The sequence below is a fragment of the Hetaerina americana genome, unplaced genomic scaffold (assembly GCF_022747635.1).
Source record: "Hetaerina americana unplaced genomic scaffold, ioHetAmer1.1.p SCAF_9, whole genome shotgun sequence".
NCBI lineage: Eukaryota > Metazoa > Arthropoda > Insecta > Odonata > Calopterygidae > Hetaerina > Hetaerina americana.
Window position 1 is genome coordinate 72,638,777 of NW_027287538.1, and position 22,491 is coordinate 72,661,267.

The window sequence follows — 22,491 nt, forward strand, 5'->3', positions numbered from 1 at the left end:
AATTAGAGTTTGAATTGCTTCCCCATGTATTCATCAGATTTAGCCCCCTTGGATTATTTTCTGTTCGCTAACTTGATAAAATGGCTCGGTGGTCAAAGATTTTCCAACCATGAAGAAGAGATCTCGGTAGTTTTTGGCTATTTTGAGGAGCAAGACAGTTCTTATTAGAAAAAGGGTATCAAACAGATTAAACATCGCTGGGAAAAGTGTACAGAGCTGAAAGGAGGTTATGTTGAAAAATAAATGCATTACATTCCAAAATTTTTGTGTTTTCTTTGTTGGGTCGGGTACTTCTGGGACTTTCCTCGTATACTACCTAATTACCTTCAGGATTTCGTGAGATGATGACAGTGGAACGATGGCCCCTGCAAGCAGAGTTCAGTGTTTGTTATAATTAAGCTATTCCTCGTGCGAAACTGTCTTTTGCTATCTGCTGTAATTTTTTTCTTGCAGAGATTGCTCTCTTACTCCCATTCCTCCATTTGCCTGGAACTGTATTCAAAGCCCCCATCGCTCATCGATCAGGTTTTTTTTGTCCAGATACATTTGCAATCATTTAAACCTTCTTCCTTCCTAAGACTGCTTGTCAGGTGTGAGTATGGAGCATTCCTAAATTATAGTAATATAATGTAACCTGCTTTGCTTCCCTGCAATGAGGAGCTGTTGCAGGGAAGCATTTTGTCTTATTCTATTCTTGACATCTGTTGCCTGGCAAGTCAGCTTTTCCAGCTTAAGCACTAACTGCTTTAGTGCCTTGAGAATAATACAATATTAATTTCAAATCCAAATGATATTGTTCAATAAAAATATCAGTTTTCTAAGTCTAATAGTAAACTTGATAAAAACATTTGATAATAAAAATTAAAAACACTTTGATAATTGGTTTGATTGTTTGGATTATATGAGAACAGACCCCTTATAATCCAGTAAAACACTTATTGAAAAAGCCTCTAAGATCATAAAATGACTGTGTGTCATATTTTTGCAGCTGATTTTAAGCTGAGAGCATTATTCTGGTTTTTGATTAGGCTGGGCAACTTATATAATAATCCCTTGATTCTTAAAGTCTTTAATGCTTATTTTAATTCTGTGCTGGTTTAGAATAAGAATAGTTTGCCCTTAAGTTGAATGTTGGTTGATTTAGGAAATAACTACTGTTGGAGTTCTGCAGTATTTGCACTTTTCTAGGGACCCCAGAAAAAAAGTGTTTGTTGAAAATCGTGGGAAAAGGAGAGTTTTCACTTTAACGTGCTTAACTACTGAAGTCATTGTCTATAGAGTATCAACATCATCACAAATAACTTTAAATGGAACTTTCTCGTCACAATCAACATAAAAGCCTATCTCTCTAAAACGGTTGTCTATTGTAAAATCCTTAACTTGCTGTCAATGATATGTAGCGTAAAGCATCCAATGCATTGAATTTGATTGTCTTTATATTCCTACCACAATCATGCAGAGATATGAATTTCTATGCAATCATTCTTCAATGATGAACCTCAAATGAGTGAATTATACATAAAACGAGTGGTTGGAACCGTACAGTTTGCAGGAGAAAATAGTAACTGCACATTTCTCAAGGGTAAAGTCTCCTCCTTTGGTGGATGTGCTAGACACTGATCAATAATCTGCAGACTTTTTCTTTTCTGAGACCCTATTTTACACAGAGTATGGAGCTCATCCTTAAATATTTCTGTGGCCATTCCTGTTTTGGAATTAGCTGTATATCTAGTGGGCAACATTTTTACAAATTTGGCCTAGGACTCCTTGACTTACCGACCACTAGTGGCTGAAACTTGTCAGTCCCACCTGCATTTGTGATTAATAAGACAGCGTCTTACAATTCAATGGTTTCAGGCTTTACTTTGTGAAAATTCATGATCTCTGAATAATTAGACATTCTATTTTTTCACAAAACTTTATTATTTACTACTACCAGTTTAGATACATATGCGGCATCATCAAGTATCAAGATCAGTAAGTCTTTGTTTGCTCAGCAGCCCTCCTTGACATTGTTTCCCTCTGCAGCACAATAAAATATCTTTTAATACCTGCCTCGTTTGCATTAAGAACATCTTTCGGGCTATAATCTACAAGTTGTTTATTCAATTCTGACACCTTCCACAAAGTTACAGTCTCAACATCAACACCTCTACTTTCATCACACTCATCCTTATGTACAAGATTTAAAACCTATTTTTCAACCTATCCAACCGACCATTGGGCTCTGTGAAAACTTCGATTCCCATTATTTTGGGAATGTGCAATGCTTTTTCTCTAATGATGATGCCATTCAAGGGGTAATTTGATGACCTATCACCTAAACACCACTCCTTCAGTAATTCCTCATACTTGGAATTCTTGACATACTACCTTGATCAAAAAGTTCCCGGAATAACCACCGTGTGGCGCTCCCATCGTTCCGATTTGAGTTCTGTTTTTTTTGTTAAATTGGTACATCTGTTGTTGATATTCCCTTTAAATCTTAGTGTCATAACTTGACATTTGCAAAAGTTACGTAGCCAAGAGTACATCTATCTCTGTGTGTGTTGGCGATTTTTTACAATTTCAGAAATGGATTTAAATTTGCAACAACGAACTTGTATTAAATTTTGCGTAAAAAACGGATTTAGTGGCGCACGGACGTTGGAAATGTTGGAAAAGTGTTTCGGCAACGATTCTCTAAAAAAACGGTCGTTTACCAGTGGCACGAGCGGTTCAGAAGTGGTCGTGAGTCAATCGAAGATGATGAACGCAGTGGCAGACCATCGACATCGAAAGTCGGTGAAAAAATTGATAAAGTAAAAGAAATGTTGGTCAATAACCGCAAATTAACCATCAGAGAAATAGCGGAGGACTTGAACATTGCCTATGGATCCGCCCAAGACATTGTGGTTAATGATTTGGGTTTCCGTCGTGTAGCATGCCAAAAGACCTCAATTTCATGCAAAAAAGAGACCGTGTTGACGTCGCAAAAGACATGATTTGCGAGGCTGAATCCGATCCCACATTCATCAAAAGGATCATTACTGGAGACGAGACGTGGGTTTATGAGTACGACACGCAATCCAGACATCAGGCAAGTGAATGGCGTTCACCAAATGAGCCGAGACCAAAAAAACCACGTCGTTTTCAGTCAAAAAAGAAGGCAATGCTGACGGTTTTCATGGATTACAACGGTGTAGTGCATCATGAATTTTTGCCAGAAGGCCAGACAGTAAACAAAGAGTATTATTTGGGCGTTATGAGACGTTTGCGTGAAGCAATTCGCCGAAAGAGACCAGAAATGTGGGCAGAAAACTCGTGGATTTTGCACCATGATAACGCACCGTCGCACAGTGCTATCATTATTCGTAATTTTTTGACGAAAAATGCAACAAATACCATCCAACAGCCACCGAATTCACCTGATTTGGCTCCCTGTGACTTCTTTCTGTTCAATCGAGTTAAAAAACCATTACGGGGAACGCGTTTTAGCAGCCGAGAGGAAGTAATGGAAAAATCGCAGGAAGCACTGATGGACATACCGAAAACCGAATATAAAAAATGTTTCGAGGATTGGATCAAGCGCTGGCATAAGTGTGTTGCAGTCGATGGGGATTACTTTGAAGGGGACAATATAGATTTAGATGAATAAACTTGTATTTTTAATTTTCTGAATAAATTCCGGGAAATTTTTGATCAAGGTAGTAGTTTCTCTTTTTAGACTGTCTGCACTGATTTGCATGATTCATGATCAAATCTTGATTTTTTGCCATTCAGTGTTCAGTGTAAAGGACTGCAATCTTAGATGTTTTGCCAAATGCAGATTCCATCATGAGAATCAGCTTGTTCCAGGATTTTTATTTTGCCCTCAATTGAAAATGATGTTTTTAGTCGTCTGCTCATTGTCAAGCAGGATGAAATGTATGTTTCTGGGGAATTGAGAAAGACTTGATTCACTTGTGAATCGGAGCTACCTCACTGGTCGACTAGTGCAAACAGTTGCCCTGGTTCAATATTTTTTTGAAGAAAATATAATTATTTTTGATTCAGTGTAGTTTTAATGCGATAAAGCAAGTTTCAATACTTTTTTTATTACTATTAATAAGCCCATCGCTTTTATAACTGTTACATCGAGCCTGTAAAAATGATCCCAGTTTGTCAGTCATTATTTATGGCATTGCATTGAATGGTAAATTAACAGTGGTTTAATGATCAAATTGCTGCTTGAATTGGCACAAAATAACGGCATGAAATGGTCTTCCATTGACTTCTGACTGGGCAATGCATTCTCCTGTGCTGTTTTGTAGGTTCAACTCGGCATCTTTTTCCAGAAGAGACATCTGTTCTCATGATTAAAAATCTGTGCAGCAGTTAACCATTAGAATCTGTGTGCTTCGTGAGGTCACCAATGAAGTTCTCTGCTGGCTTTGTGTTAGAGCCTGATGCTTCACTGTGCCTCACAATGCTGTCGATAACTGTTCTTCTCATGAAATTCACAAGTCACCTGGGGCTTCCCTAAAATATTTCTTCAGCTGTTGGTGATCCTGTTGTGTTCTTAACTAGGTTGACAAAAATCACTTTCGCCTTCTTACAAATGACATTCTTGTTAGTAGTTTCATGTTGCAATTGCTTTTAGTTTATCCAAATGAGAAGCAACCTTTCAACATCGTTGAGAATGTATAACCATTTCTTAGATATTTTTGTTACTCTATTCAATTTCCTTAATATTGTCCTTGGTCTCAAGGTGAGTGGAAATCGTATTCATTGTGCATGCATGCTTAATTAGCCATGCTTGCAGCATTTCAATGATTTAATTTTTCATATCTCTGGTTGTTTTTATCCTCTTACGGCTGTCTTTATATCGCTTTTAATTTATGAGCAATTTTGCCATGGCCATTAAACCGTGTGAAAAAATGCAAGGGTAGGCTGAAAAGTAATGCACACATTCTTGTAGAGCGCAAACAAAAACAAATGGCAAGATCAGGCAAAAAGTACATTATAGTACAATTCTTAAGTTTCAAAATCATACATTTATTTTACAACATAGTCACTGTTAAGACTAACACATTTCTCCCAGTGTGTAAAAAGTTTTTTCATTCCGTCGCTGAAAAACTCTTCCGACTTTTCTCGAATCCAGGACTTGACAGCTGCCATCACCTCATCGTCCGAGGTGTAATGATTAACCTTAAATTATCTCTTGAGTTGAGGAAAAAAATAAAAATCACAAGCCACAAGATCAGGGGATTAAGGAGGGTGTGGAAGTGGTTCAAATTTCAGGTTTCGCAGAGCATATCCAGTTGCGCGCAAGGTGTGTGGACGAGCATTGTCATATTGTAAGATAATTGGCGCCAGGCTGCCTTTAACACGACAAACTTCTTCCTTGGATGTTCCAGCATGGTTTGTGATATGCTTTTGAGTTATTCTCTGGTCATTTTGAATCAAATCTTTGACAAGTTTGCAATGTTTATCGTCTGTGGCAGTGATCGGACTTCCGCTGCGTGTTTCATCAATAATTATGGCTTTTCCAGGCTTTCAACCACAAAATTTTATGACCCATCGATGGACAGTAGACCTATTAACGGCATTGTCGCCATAAGCAGCCTTTAAACAATAATCAATCTCAGTAGGAGTCACTTTTTCAATGATTGAAAATTTGATAACAGCATGCCATTTGACTTGCGTTGACGTAGCACTAGAACACTTTTCCATACTTCAGCTTCTCGAAATAATGATTCTCAAATGTTGCTTCCACATGCCACCAGGAGTGCTTCTGAAGGTCATTTTGTTTGCGGTCTACAAGTATGTGTACAATAATTTTCAGCCTATCCCCATATAAAATGATAAGTCTGAAAACAAGTTAGGAAAAATTTGTGCGATCACTGGCCACTCTAAGATGATAGCAGAATAAGTACAAACTGCAGAAAAAAAGCAGCAAGTGCGCAATACTTCTGGAAATTTCCCTCTCCCCATTGGCTTTGCTGTAAGAAATGTTGCTCATTAATAGAAAATTTTTCTTGCTATGCCAATTACTCATTTGTCAGGTGCTTGTTAAGCAAGGTTCCACTGTATTGATTGTACTTAAGGGAAACATATGAAGATATCTACTGGGTCGCAGGGTTACAGAAAAGGGAAAATTTTGGCTCATCTGCGTAATTTTGCTAAGCATTAATTCCAGTTGAAGGAACTGTCAATACAGAATAGACTGAGTGATTTGATTGATTCCACTTGCCATACTCATTCAAGCTCTCCAACGCGCATTCACAGAAGGCACGTCGAGCATTCTTTTAAATCTTACATGATTGGTTTTCTGAGTTAGTTTGTTGTCTTTGAGACAGCTCATCGCTTGGACAATGATGCTTAGATCACCTTGAGATTTGTAGGCAATCCATTATTTGAAATAGAATTTTTGTATTGTTTGCAAAGAAAATTATGAATAATCGTTGATTTGAAATAGGTAGTAGTGCATGAGTTTTATACATAACCAAGAGCAACGGACCCAGAAAACTCCCTTGAGGAACCTCTCGTTTGCTAATAATTTGGTTCTTAAGCTTGACGAGGTCATTTGCTGAGACTGTCAACAACCTTCCTTCTTTCTGTCAAATATTTCCTTTTTGTGAGGGAAGACTTGGGCCTTTGGCGCACAGATTACTCACCTTGCTGGGCCACCATGCGGTGCTGCCAAGTGTCTTAATATTCACCCCTGTGTAGCACCATGCCGTGGTGTGGTGTGTGCCAGCAGATGAAGGGAGTGGTACGTTCAATGACTACTACCCTTGGTTGTGACTGAGTGACTCTCAAAGTATCCCAGCAGTGTCACTCTGAGAGTCACTGCCAGTACTTACCTGACATTGAAATGAATGATACAAAAGCCTGAATCTATGATGTTTAAGATATTTTTGTATTTAAAGAAAAGGGCTCTCATCAAAAATTCATATGTTTTGGAGGAGTTGGCTGCGAGATAAATTGACCGGTAATTCTTTGCACACTCCTGATTGCCTTGCTTGCATACTGATTTTATTTTGGATACTTTAGTGCCAATCAGAGGGTAATTTGAATGTTTGGCTTGTTTGGCTCTGCTGGTTTTCCAAGCGAATCCCCATTTGCTTTGTTGTTATTGTATGATTACCTTGAACTCTCGGCTTTGTTGGCTGTATCGAAGATTGATGAGGCTGGTTTATCATATGCTTTCCTTGATTTACCAAGCATCCTGAATTAGTGACTGCACCTCCCAATATTTTCAAACATCAATTCTTCATTTCTCTCCTTGAGGCGCGCTGTCGATTTCAAAATGAAACAAGCATCAGATATGAGTGAATTTGGAAATGAAGGACATGTTCCATTGTGGGGAATACTTATTATTTCGTTGAGCTTATTCCAGGACTGGAGATTTTACTTAATTCTTGAAAAAATGCAGGATAGTATTACATATGTAGTTATTGAAGGGAATTAAATTGAATCTTTTCTGGACTGCAGGTTTTGAGGTTTGAAAGACCTTAATTGATAATAATGAATCAATGTATCTAGCCTCCTTGATATCATAGAATATTAATATCATACGGGTGTCATAGAATTTGATTTAAAAAATTATCTCATTGATTCTATTTCAAACTTTGCAGAGCAGTGCAGCATACAATGAAGATATCTTGAATTAAGTTAATTGAACTTCCCACCTCAAGGAAAATGCATATTTTATCGAGTGAAATCTTCTAAGTCTAGAGGTGTGCCATTCAAAAACTCTAACTAATATTTTTGTTTGGCATGTAGACATTTATGGAAAGAAGCCTTAAAGTTTTCCCAAGTATCACTTTCTTGGGTAAATTAAACCAATTTAAAATGAGTTTTTGTTCAAGTGTATGAATGTTTATTCATATGTACAACCTGTTTTGTGAGTGAAATATGACAATTGTTGAAATAAAAATGACAAAACTCTGTGGGTTCTGGCATGCGATATTTTGACACACTACCTTAATCTTCTTGTAACACAAGTGATTAGGGACTATAATACATTTGACGCGGATGAGAAGGTTTTTTGGGAGGAGAACTTTGGCTCTTGGGGTGCGGATCCATCCAGGTGCAATCTGAATCACATGTCCAGTCAGATTTGCAGCCAACATAAGGGACAGATGGGGCTGACTTCTGTGATAGTTCATAATTTACTCATGGTGCTGATGTTTGCTGATGGTATTCATTAAGATTATTGGCCATTTGAATGGACATCTGAATATCTGCATTTCACCCTGAGTAGCAGTGGATGGTTGCAGGTGACAGTGGACATTGGGAACATCATCTCTGCAGCTAGGTTTGGCCGTATCTTGGATGTCCGCGGCATAATGTCATCTGTTGTGGAACTTGTGTTATCTATTGTTAGTATTATTTTGCCAGTATTATTGTATTATCTACACCAGTGAATGTTATTGGTTGGCATTCTCTAGTGATGCATTCTGAGAGGTGATTCTCCACCTGTATTCAAATCCATTGTGCATCGAATGGTAGTGGTGACAATGCAATGTTAGTCATCATCATTTGGTAGAAATACTTAGGTTATTGTGGTCTTTCTGTTGATTTGATGGGCAACTGCAGCCTTTTCTTGATCTGCTTTTTCTATCACTGTTGTTAATTAGTCGTAAACTATTGAACTTAGTTGTTTATTTTCATCATTGTTGCACCCAGTTTCCTGGACTGTTGTGAAAGTTTAATGAGGTCATATCACCTGTAAATGGGGTACAGGGTGCTCCAACCCATAGAGATATTTTTAAGGATCAGGTTCAACACAGGTCCTGCTGTTGTTACGGCTATGTAAGACTATGGGTACTTTTACTGGAAAGTGAGTGAATTAGTGGGCTGTTTGCACTTGTATTGGTCAAATATTAATAATAGTCTGTATTCATCAATTATTATCATAAACCTTACATATTTTTATCATATATGTACATTAAAGCCTTGCTTAATGAGCACCCCGAATGGCAATCAATTTGCAATATGAGCAAAAATAACTTTCTTAACAAGTGACTTTTCGCATAGTGAGTGATGGGGAGAGGAGGATGCCTGAATTGATTGTGTGCCCACTGCTTCAATTTGTATGTTGCACTCATTCTGCTGGCATCCTAGGGTTGCTAGTGGTCACACATTTTTCCAAACTTCAGTTCAGTTCTATTATTTGTGACTTTTTGTGTGAAAAGTTTAATAATCATGAGAGGAAGCTGAAGTGGATTATGGTGAAAATGGTCAATGAGTGAAAAACGTCATGTGCTCCTAAATGGTCAAAGCAATGTGATAAGAACAGGATAATAAATCACAAGAAGGATGGGATTAGTGTTTCAACTATAATGATTTTCTTTGAAGCAAGAAATTAAGTAATTGGTGTGTGTGTGTGTTTCTGAGTTTTTCTGGGATAATGCCACTGTGCAAGAGATCCATGAAGAGAGATGATCTGTGGATTTGCAGCAGATGTACAGTTGCACCAAAACTGACACTTGAATACAAAAGATAGGTTATAAGGCACCAAAGCATGATGTCACATTGATGGGAAGAATGAAATGGCCATTAAATTATAGTGTTTGCAATTGGTTGGAAAAGTCCTGGCAGAAAGTTGTAAGTGAGACTATCAAAATGCCTTTTAAAAAATGGAAAAATGTGAGATTAGCAATATGCCAGTAGATGAAAGTGAAGATGAATTGTGTGTGTGAGGAAAGTGGCAATCCTAGTGGCACTAAATGAGCAAATGATTTAGCAGCAGTGATGACAAAGTTCTGGGATCCTGTAATGAATAAATATTAATATAGTCAATATTTTTTTAATGTGAAAATTCCATCGTCTTTGTGTCAACATTAAAGTTGTTTGATGGTTTTGTGTATCTGATCCAAGTGTTGTTTTCGTAAATTCTAATGTAAAAAAATCACAGCATGCATTGTGCACCTTATGGGTCAGGAAATACAGCCCATTACCTCTTGTGACATTCTTCTTTTCCCAAAAATAAAGAGACTCTTAAAGGGGCCATTGTTTTGCAAGCATAGATGAGATGACAAGATGCATTGCTGAGAGAACTAAACGCGGTATCAATAATTGAGTTCCAGAAGTGTTTCAAGGATTGGAAAAAAGCACTAGCATAAGAGGTATAATATCTAATAGGGGGTTCGTCGAAGGTGGTAGGCAAATAAATAAAATTCTTTCCAAATGACTCAAATTCCCATTATTAATTGAGCACAATTTGTGTTCATTGTTCCAGCGGTGATCCATTGCCATTATCCCACCTATTTAGGTGTTCTTCTGGAAGGTCTGCAAAGTACTCGTCTACAGCCATTGTCCATCTGGGAAACTTTTATATTTTTGGAAGTGGTGCAAGTCAGAGGAAGTCTAATCCAGGGAATAGGATAGATGGATGTTTGTTTAGATCTCCAACCTCTTGGTGTCATAAGCAGTGGTAAGGTAAGTAAAAACTGTATCATTGACATTCAAACTGATGACTTTAATATGTTGGGATAATCTGAGGTCGAATTGGGAATGGATACAATTGTCAAGCAAGTACCAGTGGGTGAAATCGTTCTAGCTTTCAATGCATAACGATTAAATTTCTGCCTTGAAATCTGCTTAAGATAGTTTGGTACACTGTATGATTAAGGTCAATAAGCATGTTGAAATGCAAGTACTCAAATGGAAGATGTAAATATATGCAGAATTTGGTAGAAGGCATAAAGGGTTGGATAGTAAATTTAGTTTGTAGCAAATGAAGTTAAAGAAGCATGGTGGAAAATGCAGTGCGAGGATATGGAAAATTTTCAGAGGAAGGGTGAAATTGTTGCACCATACAGGACGGTAAAAACACTATCAGGAAGTAAGAAGGGAAGATCTTAACTAGAAAAGACATCCTATTGTGAAAATGTTACATTTCAGATGTGTTTACGTTCCAAATCCTTCGTTTTTTATATGATGGATTTTATCGTTTTAAATGAAAGCCTGAGAACCCACTTATGAAATTGTTATATTCAAAATGTGTTTGTGTTTCAAATCCTTTGTTTTTTAAATTAGACGGGTTTTTTAGGTTTTCAATTGAAAATCTCACCCACAATAACAATGACTACATAACCCTCCTTAGGTAATAATGTATAAAGATCTCTTCTCAGAAAAAAATCTTTTTCTTCATTAAAAAATCTATGGAAATTAAAAAAAAATTATTTTTCGCTTTTCATAGTACTGGGGAAAAGTTAAAACAAATTAATGATAAACAAACTTACTTTACGGGAATCAAACCCAGGGCCCTCGAGTTATCAAAGCATTGCCATAACCATCCTACCAACCAGCCACCACCCTAGAGTAAAATTGTTATATTTAAGATGTGTTAATGTTTCAAATCCTTTGTTTTTCAAAATTTGATGGGTTTTCAGGTTTTAATCAAAGGCCTTACCCAGAATACCATTGACTACTTAAAATTGTTAAGTCAATGTAAAAAGATCTATTCACAGTAAAAGCATTTTTTAAATTAAATATTCCATAAAAAAATCATATTATGCAAACATTTTATAGTATTATGGAAAAAGTTAAAGAAAAATTTTAAAATATAAAATGAAAAAGGTTGTTTGCAGGAAACGAACCAGTGTCTTTGAGTTATCAATTCAATGCCTTAACCAGCCTCCCATCGAGCCAAAACCTACCTTAGTTAAATTTTTATTTTTAAGCTCTGTTTTTACGTTTTAAATCCTTGTCTTTTATTTGATGGGTTTTAAGGTTTTCAATCGAAATCCTGAAAACAAAGATGTGTAATAGTTATTTTTAACTTGTATTTATGTTTCAAATCCTTTGTTTTTGAAAAAATTTAATGGGTTTTTAGGTTTTCAATTCAAAATCTCACCCACAATTCCAATGACCACCTAAATATCCTAAGGTTACAACGTGTAAATATCTGTTCCCAAAAAAATTTTTCTTCATTAAATATTTTTCAAAAATTGAAAAAAAAACCATTTTATGTAAGCATTTCAATTAAATTAAGTAAAGTAAAAATTTAAAATTTAGGATAAAAAAAACCTGTGTTTTCGAGAACCGTACCAGTGACTTAAGAGTCCTCGATCCAACGCCTTAACCACCGTACCAAAGAGCCCAACATTTCTTCAGTGAAATTGTTAAATTTAGGCTTTGTTTGCATTTTAAATCCTTTGTTTTTTTATTTGATGAGTTTTATGGCTTTCAACCAAAAACCTGAAAATCCACAAATGAAATTGTTTCATTTGTGATGGCTCAAATCCTTTGTTTTTTAAATTAAATGGGTTTTTAGGTTGTTAATCCAAAAAACTCTCCAACAACACCAATGCCTACCAAAAATCATCAGCTGGCTATGTATAAAGTTCTGTACACAGAAAAAAACCTTTCTTTCATTAAAAATTCTTTAAAATAAAAAAAACCATTTCATGTAAGTATTTCATAATATTAAGGAAAACTTGACAGAAAAAATTTAAAATTCATGATTAAAAAAAATTTCAGTAAAATGTCAATTGAGCCAGGGACCTAAGAGATATCAATCAAACGCCTTCAACCCCTACCAACGAGATGAGTCAAACAAATGAAACAGTTATATTTAAAACCTGTTTTGTGTTTAAAATCCTTTGTTTTTTTTAATTGGATGGGTTTTTAGATTTTAAATTAAAAATCTCACCCACACTACCAATGACTGCCTAAAAATCTTTGGGTAATAATGTATAAAGATCTTTTCCTAGAAAAAAACTTTTATTCGTAAAAAAAATCTTAAAATATGAAAGAAAACTATTTAATGTGAATATTTCATAGAATTTGGGAAAACGTAATCGAAAAATTTTAAATTTGAGTAAAAAAAGTCCAATGCAGGAATCAAACCTGTGACCTTTGAGTTGTAAATTGATTGCCTTTTCAACCCAACAAACAAGCTCCCACGTTCCTATTCTTAAATTGTGATAAGATTCAAATCCTTCGTTTTTTAAAATTTGATGGGTTTTAAGGTGTTCAATCAAAAACCTCAGCCACTATGTTTAACCTAAGTAACTATTTATAATGGTCTGTTCTATAAAAAACCTCTTTTGTCACTAAAACTTTTTTAAAATAAAAAGAAACATTTTATGTAAGCATTTCATTATATTAAGGAAAACTTAAAGGAAACAAATTTAAAATTATGGATAAAAAATATTCTGTCAGGGAATCGCACCAGGGACCTACGATGTGGTCGACCACCTCATCCGGCCTACCAACAAGCGCCAACCATCCTTGAGTGAATTTGTTAAGTTTAAGATGTGGTTAAGTTTGAAATCCTTTGTTTTTTTATTAGATGGGTTTTCAGGTATTCATTAAAAAACCCCACCCGCAATAGCAATGACTAATTAAAAATCCTTAATTGACAATGTGCAGAGAACTGTTTACAGTAAAGAAACCTTTTTTTTTCATCGAAAGATCTTTAAAAATAAAAAAAAAAGATTTCATGTAAGAATATCATATTATAAAGGAACCCGTGATAGAAAAAAGGAAACATTTAAGGAAAAACAAACAAACAAGGAAACATTTAAGATAAAAAACTTTCTTTACTTGAATCGAACCAGTGACCTTATCTTAAGGTCGTAATTTATCAATCCAACCCCTTAAACACCGTACCAACAAGCCCCCATCATCCTTTAGTGAAATTGTTAGATTTTAAGCTGTATATAAGTTTGAAATCCTTTGTTAAATTTCATGGGTTTTTAGGTTTTCAATCCAAAATCTCACCCACAAAACCAGTGATTACCTAAAAAATCCTTAGGTAATAATGGATAAATAACCTTTCCTAGAAAAAAACCTTTTTTTATTAAAAAATCTTTATCATTTAGAAAACCGTTTTATGTAAACATGCCATAGTAGAATGGAAATTATAAAAGAAAAAAATTAAAATTTAAGATAAAATAAAACTTTGTTCAAAAGAATCTAACCAATGACCTGTGAGTATTCAATCAAAAGCCTTACCCACCAAACCAACCAGCTGCGACCATCCTCATGAAGTGAAATTTTTATATTTAAGTAACCTTTGTATGTCTAAATCCTTTGCTTACTATTTTTCATAGATATTCATGTAATTAATATTGTTACTCTCCTACTTTGCCAAAGACTACCTCTATATCTTCAGTGAACAGTCATTTAAGATTCTGTAAAAGAAAGACAGTTTGTTTTCCATAAAAATTATGAAAACATTACACCCAATCAGCGATCGTCAACTATCTTTGGTGAAATTGACATATTTAAGTTGTATGTACAGTTCAATGTCTTGACCTATATTTTTTTAAGTAAGTCTTTAGGTTCTAAATAAACTTACCCACAATATCAGAGACTGCCAAAAAAACCTGATGTAACCAGATATATTGACATTTGTTCAAATAAAACTTTATTTTCAATTACATAAAAAATAGCTTATAGTAAGATTTCATTATAAGTAAAATATAGATTAAATTTAAAATTAATAATAAAAAAATTGTATTAATAAGGGTTGGAACCAGAGGCCATGGAACTATTAATCCAACCCCTAACCACCTTACAAAAGAGCCCCAAAAAACAACAGATAAAATTGTTATATTCAAGTTTTGTTTACATTAATAAATCCTTTGCTTTATATTTTTAATGGATCTTATGGTTTTTAATATACTTACACACCCACATTACCAGAGACTACCTAAAAATCTGCAGATAATCTTCATTTAATATTTTAACAAAGAAAAAAAGCTTTCTTTTCCATAAAATCATGAAAACATTACACCAAATTCACGAGCTTCAGCAATTTTTTTAAAAATTGATATATTTAAACGATGTGTGCATTTGAAAGTCTTGTTGTTTATTTTTGTTATAAATCTGTGTTATAAATGCACTTACCCACCCACAAAATCAACCGGTCCAGGACATCATTCAATTCCTCCCTGTAGAATTAGGAATTTAAATTAATCTGGGAAAGAGTACAATAAGGCCAACAGCAACAAAAGACTATGGACTCAAATGAATGTAATATCAAAGCACTAGGCCAATAAATGCCACAAGGGGAGACAGAATTTGAACAGAAATAATAACAGGTTACTCCTCACAACAAACTTGAACTGTCCCATTCTCTGCTTCCAAAGTAGCACTCAAATTCTCCATTAGAGGTAGCACCAATTGCCACTGAACAATATTTCCCTTGCTCTTAATGTAACATGTTTTCAGTTTATTCACCTACTGATCACTCACCATTGTCGTATGGAACTTACTTTGGCTGGTATGGCATTTGCGGAGTAAGTTTTGGAGTATGCCTTTCTACTATGTTCAACATTGTCGACATTGAAGCTTGAAGTTTCTAAACCAACTTTTCCAGAAAACTTTCCGCATTCAACGAAGGAGCAAGTGGAGGGAAGTACAACATGAATTAACCATTTATGCATAAATATGAAATGTGGATAGGTGTACCTTCGTTATGCCTTGAAAGCTTTGTTGCTTAGCATAGAGTAGATGAATTGATAAAATGGTGGTTTATGTCGCAATCCATCTTGAACTTCTCTTAAAACAGTAACTTCATGAATAAAACCAATAAAATTTATTTAAAATATTAAATCAATAAAATTGAAATGACATTCAAAAATAATAAATAATTTAAATGGAGGACTGTTCCTCCTAGAGAATAGCTTGAAGGCACTTACTACTAAATTTAAATGTAATAGGTAACTAATTAATTCCAAACACCCTTTATTTAGAACAGGACCTGGGTTGCAAAGCTGGAGCTAGTCATCAGCCGATCCTCAACGAAGACAACCTTGCATAAATACCTGAAGAGTGGTAAGTGGGGGGGATTCGTCAAAGGGGAAAGGGGAGAGAGGATGGGGGTTAAAAACATTTAAATGTAGACGGGAGGAGCTGTTATTTTGAGATCTTGCAACAATAATGCGCCTTCTCATATGGGGTCTTATTTGCCCAGAAGAAGTTGATTCCCCAGTAAGAGATGCCAAAGATTTGCAATGGGAGGGAAGGATGGTTTACTCCTCTGCTAAACGCCTCTTCCATTTCTTCCCTTCTGCTCTGGCCATTAAGTTGTTAAGTTGCACTAACATCTATAGGCTATGTAAACATCTTTTCTAGGCACTGGTTCTTAAATAAATGTTAAAAATATATTAAGATTCTGGCCACTGCTCTTTTAAATAATAGCCTAAAAATAATGGGTATTTTATTGTCTAGTGGAAATTCAATTGAAGCATGAAACTTCTTTTGAATGATTTATGAAATGTTTATGGTTATCACTAAAATTACAATGGAAATGAATCTTAGTCCTTGTAGAATGGATAGGGATGAGTAGAGCCCTAAGACAGGACTGCTGTCACACTCCTACTTGATCGAACATCTATAGAGAAGAAAATAATAGCTGCACCCTAGCAGGAAAGAAGATGATAAATATTAGTGGCCCAAGGATGAGCAGCATAAGATGACATGGATTTCCCCTGGATTGATATGCATGCCTTGCAAAGAAGATGATGATGAACGACTGAATCATTAAGATACAGTTAATAAAGCCATAGCTTCTACCACAATAACTTTGCATTAGGTATCATAAGAATGTGATATTGAGTACAAATAATCACCTGAAAATTATATCACTGCCTTTTTTATTCCCTGAAAATATTTGCTTAAATGACATTTTGAAAAGTTTTTACAGGGTTCGTCCGGAAAATAAGTGTACTGATTTTTTTGTCTTTTTTGACAAAAGGGGAGTCGTCCACTACGAATTTGTACCTGAACGACAAACTGTAAATGCTGAATTTTACATCCAAGTGCTCGACAGGCTTCGAAAACGTGTCGCCCGCGTCCGGCCAGCGATCAAAAACATCTGGCGGCTGCATCACGACAATGCGCCGTCTCACACCGCGCTTGTCGTGTCGGACTTCTTGGCCAAGCACGGCGTGGCAACGCTGCCGCACCCGCCCTACAGCCCGGACTTGGCACCACCGGACTTCTTTCTGTTCCCGAAGATAAAGAGGAGTTTGAAAGGAACGCGATACGGGACTTTGGACGCCGTCAAAGAGGCCGTGACGACGTGTCTTCGAGAGGTTCCCGATGATGCCTTCGCGGGAGCGTTCCAGGAATGGGAACGCCACTGGAACAAGTGTATCGACTCACAAGGGTCCTATTTTGAGGAATATTAGCTTAAGATATGTAAAAGTGTAATAATTTTTTTTTCCTGAGCTCAGTACACTTATTTTCCGGACGAACCTTGTACTCCAATGAAGTGACTTGGCATATCTCCATTTCCATAAGTACGAGGTTTTACCAGATTCACTGAAATAAGATAAACTGTCATTTCTTTATGTGGAAAATCTTGAAATGATTGGGAAGTGGATATTTTTTGAGATAGGGAGATATCTATGTAGACATAACTTGCAAAGATATCTCTCTGTTTAAGGATAAATAATTGCATGGGTTATTTTATACAGAGATATAATTTTGAGGTGCAGGGTTCATTTGGAGTACACTTCAATGGAGAGAGGAAAGGAGAAAAGGAATGGAGTGAAGGAAACTGAAGAAACATCTCATTGTAGAAGAAGGAGGTTAGAAGAATAGTTGGGGCTGTGTACACGACAAGTAACTGCAAATGAATATCCTTAAGTACTCCAGTAAAGAAGTTAAAAGCATTTTCTGAGTAAAACTATGATAAATTATGTATAATCTTATTTCCAAAGGGTTATAACTAAATTTTTCTGAGCTAATTCATTTGCCATGAAAACTATCCCAAGAATGGCCACAGCAATTCATCATTCACTATCTAATTTTAATAGACCCTATTCACAATTTAGGATTGATGTAGTGGCTTCTCATTTAGTTAGGTACCTACCTGCTTCATTATTTATTTAAAAATATTTGAAAACAACCAACATCATTCTCCTTTTAACCTACTGAATGTATAGTATATTATACAGTGTTCTTCTTTTCCAAATACGGACCTACAGCATTATCTGTTGGGAAGTATAAGACGACAGGTTTTAGGCATTCGAAGGAAATTAAGAAATTTTTTCAATCAATGATGACTAGATATGATGAATAATATCTGTACATTCTTTAATTCTAAAGAATATCAATTTACAATGAAATGCCGTCCCTAGGGAGAAGCCCTCACCTGCTTAAACAGCGACTCTGTTTCTTCTAGTTTAAATGCTTCCTAAATGTTTTCAGAGCGGGTTAATCTTCGAGGTTTTGGACAATGGTGCGTGCAGAATCACGTTCGGAGTCGCTACGACAAATGAACCGCGGAATAAGTATTATACGTGGGTGCAAAAAAAAAAAACTCGTTAAATGCAAGTTAGCATGGTCCGAATGTGGATACACATATGTTTAAATAATAAAGAAATTTCTGCTGGTCCGCCCACATACCACGGGATGAAGTTTCTTAAAAATTTCGGTACTCGTAAGTATATTGTGAAGTGATGTCTTTTTCCTATCATCTTCTGAACTTAATTGAATTTCGCTCACCACTCACGGAAAATGGAACCAAAGGAATCTAACTATGGGAAATAGGTTATAACACCAATGGCATTCGGATAACAATCGAGAAAGAGCGAATCCCTGGTTTTCTACTCAAAAATAAAGTACCTTCTAAAGAAGTCATAAACAGTACAAGGAAGCAACCGATCGACTTCCAATAAGAAAATGAGGACGTGAAATATATTAGGTAAAAGAGGCGGAATGAAATGGAAGACCGATTTACGTGGAGGTATAACTGAATTCCTGTGTAATAGACATCATGTATAGGTTCTAATGTAGTAGTTATATTTAGGGAGGGGGGGGCGGTGAGTGACATTCGAGGAAATTCGCGTCGTTAGAATTAAGTGAGTGATTTGGGAGCGGTAGGATTTCCAGAGAATTGGGAATTATGGGCGGAGAAAGAATAACGGCACCGCAATAACACTTCTCCAATTACGAAAGACGCCATGGTACTCGTGAGTGGGTTTACTCTCAAGAAATAACACTGATTTGTGCGATACATAATTACGACCGAGAAAGTGTTTTCCTCCTCTCTTTAAAACACTGAACTGAGTCCAATTATTATGCAGGGTCAAGGCTGTAATGCATTGATTGAGAGGGGAGTGTAGGTCTCTTTTAGCAAAATAATACTATAATGTCTTCGACAGAGAGTAACCTTACTGGGGAACTAACTGGAAAAGTACTCGGCCGTCCATTGAAGGATCCAGGTTCGAATCCCGGTCAAGGCGAATGATTTTTACACTTTGAAATTTTTGCATTGAAATGCACATTTGGGGATGACTCGGCTAAAAGTTACGGCTGCGGCATCACCCGCAGTTTATTTGTAATGTGTAGAAGGGTGTTAGTGGAATACAACCGCACCAAACATAAAGGAACTTTTTGAAGGCATGCTACCTACAGTCACTCCCGCCCTTGGGTTCTCGGGATGAATGCATGCATCCTTGTATTATCGAAATGTTCAGCCAATTCAATTCCTTCTTACGGATCGCACTTCCGGTCACATTCTTCCTTCTGAACGAAAGGGACTTCTTAGCTTAACACTTCTCCTGGAATATAATTCCGTTCGCACCACTCAGGACACTGATAATAGATAAAAATACATTGGAAAGGAACATCCTAACACATAATTTAGGGTTTTTTATTGTCTTATTTCCTTCAAGTCAATTGAAAGAAAAAAGGTCACGTTTTTCTGTGAGCAATTCAACGTTGTGCTCTAAGTAATTGGTGTCATGGATTTCTTCCCTGCACATAAAACACGCATCACTCAAAGGACTTCTCGTATCGAGAACAACAACGACGCTAAAATGAGCGAACATTTACAGGCCCGAGAACATTGAAAAACAATTTAATTTAACTTGTTCGCAGTCAATACAAGGGCGTGCATCGTATGTCCACTGGAAGACATTTCAGGCTGACTAAGGAAACTTACATATTTAGGGAAATTCTACTGCCCAGTTTTCCTTAAAATCCCGTCAGTAAAATGCCAACCCTGGGCCGTTGAATTCTCAAGCTGTGTGCTGAGAGGGAAAGAATTTCGTCCTGCTTTGTTCAACGTGAGGGGGCGTCCGTTTAGTCACTTCTACAAATAACAGCTTAAAGAGTCCGGACGATATTTCCTTCGAAGGAACTTCGTTCAGGCCGCGCTGTGTTAAGAACTGCGCCTTATTCACGGATTACGCGTACTTAAATGTCCAAATAAACAGTGGTCCCTACGGGTGCGAATCGTAGGTGGGTAGTGATGGAAAGCTGACATGGGATGTATTCACATTATTACTTGGTGACGATTGGTCCAATCCCGGGAAGGAGTGATATTTTAGATTTCATTACGGAAATTCCTGGTGTCCCTAGGACCGCAATAGTGACCATCCGTCCGAGTGCGAACGAAACTCATGTCTGGGATACCTATCTAATTTTCCCTGCGAATTTTTGTAAAATACCCATAGTTATCAGGCTATTACCAACCAAAACGTTTCACAATACCCACAGAGCGAGGATTCGAGCCGCCAATTGTGAGTTCCGAATTTCGTGTGATTATGTTGTTAACCGAAGCGGATCTCATCTCAGTGAGAGTGTATGAACTTTGTGAAAGGTGAAGTGACCGTGGTCTATTCAAGAGGAAAGAATAATGCTTCTAACCAGGAGAGGGGACGGGTGAGATTTCCTGCCGGTAGAAGCGAAGGATGGACCAAGGGCCAAGATCCGATCCGATATTTCTCAGGTCTCTGTGCCGTTGCGCGCCCTCGCTGTGTCGTATTCGTCGTCCTGAAAGAGACTGGGCAAGTGGTTAACTCTTTCCCCTGGCGCCACCTTGCTGTCAAAGAACGTACTAAGGGCGTTTAGTTGAAATAAGTAATAATATTAATGCTGAATTTTTAAATCATTCATTTTAGTAGAGAAAATTGTTTAAAAATTAGATTGCTAAAATCTTGATTACAATTATTTATGTAGATTTAATCACTTTCAATAAGCTAACTTAACGGCACATTTTCAAATTTTAAAAATGACGTCATCCAACGGTTTTGGCCACCAGCTGATTCCTTCGATTGACTCATCCGTTCAGATGGTCATGTGTCGTCGTGTTGGATGGAGGTGAGTCAAGAGACTAGTCTAATATTCGCGCCTTTTGTGATTAATGTAAGTTACCTTTGGTAGCAATTGTGAAAAAGGGTGGAATTCCTTCAGTTCGAGATTAATTATATTTTTATTTTTGCGGAATCGACGCATGTCAATTGCTTCGTGTCTATAGAACACCAGGGTTGAGTGATTTTTCGTGCAATTGCTCGTAACTAATCTGTTTGAAGTTTGCTAGGTAAAAGTGAAATTACATCATAATTTACAATGAAACGGGAAATAGTGCCATTTCGATCGGTTTCAAAATATATTCAATGCCGAGAAGGCTGAAAAAGAGACTGTGGTACGCGACGGTAGAACTCATTACAAATTTTCTTCACCAAAATTGCGGGTTTCTGTCTTTGACGGCAGGGAACATAAATCTCAATCTACTCCGAATACATCTAAACAAAATATTTGATGGCATTTAGTCATCTGCAGTCGGTTCTTTGCATTTTCCTTTCTCTCGGATGAGATTTTTCACTGTAGGTACTTTATTCTAGGGAAGTACTCGTCACATCTCATTGCATTTTGTTTCCATTCTCATTTAAGGGGCAATCTGAAATATTAATTAAACGTTAAAGAGCATGAGTTAAACGCGTGTTAACGTTTTTTAGAAAGATTGCAGTAGATATTCAAATTTTTTGCGCGTGCATGTTCATAGTTAAAGGTCAAGGTCACTGGGTGCTAAGAGTCCTCCCGCGCATTTCGCCCTATTTTACTTTGAGTCGCTCTCTGCCTCAGATTGGAGTTGAAAACTCTCTTTCGGGGGAAATGGCTCTAGTGGTGACCAAGAATTCGTTTTTCGAACACTCATAGCTTGACTTAATAAGACTACTCTTGGGTAAGCGATAAATTACGTCTTTTCACTCTCCGATGCTCACTGACTTTGAAGTATTTCAATTGAAAACTTAACTGAATATAGTTCATCATTACAAAAATCAAACGGTGTTTGACGTTCGATGTCTTCATTTTGAGTGGTTGGGCATTCTTTTGAATGCGAATCAATTTAAATTCAAAATCAATTAAAATTTAATAATTATTATAAAAATGGACTGGAATAGTGCTTGGACTTTAATGTAACTTGTTTTTGGATCTATTTCAGTGATGCGATCGGTGTGCGAGTGTGTGCGTGGATAAGGATTTCTTGGTAAGGGAAGAGTGGCACTGTGTTATGAGATAGAGGGATATGTCTGGAAGCGCCGGAATGAAATTTAGATTCCTAAGGATTGGAACTTCGGAGAATCCAGCGAGTAGGAATAATTGTAAGTTGACACATTTATGCACTATCTCAAAATATCTTTTGTGTATTTGTTTTGTATGCGTACATTGATCAGTCTCAAAGACGTCCACGTTCAATTGAGCTCTCTCCTGGAAGGCCAGATTTAAGCTTCCCTCTCTTCCTCGTCTCTTCTTTACTCTTTGCCC

General features: G+C 36.5%; 1 protein-coding gene across 2 annotated transcripts in view; it reads left to right on the top strand.

Moving 5' to 3' along the window:
* The window catches only part of Aduk (Another Drosophila Unc-51-like kinase), a 44,732-nt gene extending 22,503 nt beyond the window's left edge, over window positions 1-22,229 (top strand). The window contains exons 9-10 of one of the 2 annotated variants that reach the window (XM_071597791.1): window positions 15,681-15,762; window positions 22,169-22,229. In XM_071597791.1, the coding sequence (XP_071453892.1) occupies window positions 15,681-15,748 (68 nt within the window). In that variant the 3' untranslated portion in view covers window positions 15,749-15,762; window positions 22,169-22,229. Of the gene's footprint in view, window positions 1-7,601; window positions 7,914-15,680; window positions 15,763-22,168 lie in introns of those variants that run through there. The other variant, XM_071597793.1, reaches the window with a different exon arrangement.
* The last annotated feature ends 262 nt before the right edge of the window (window positions 22,230-22,491 follow it).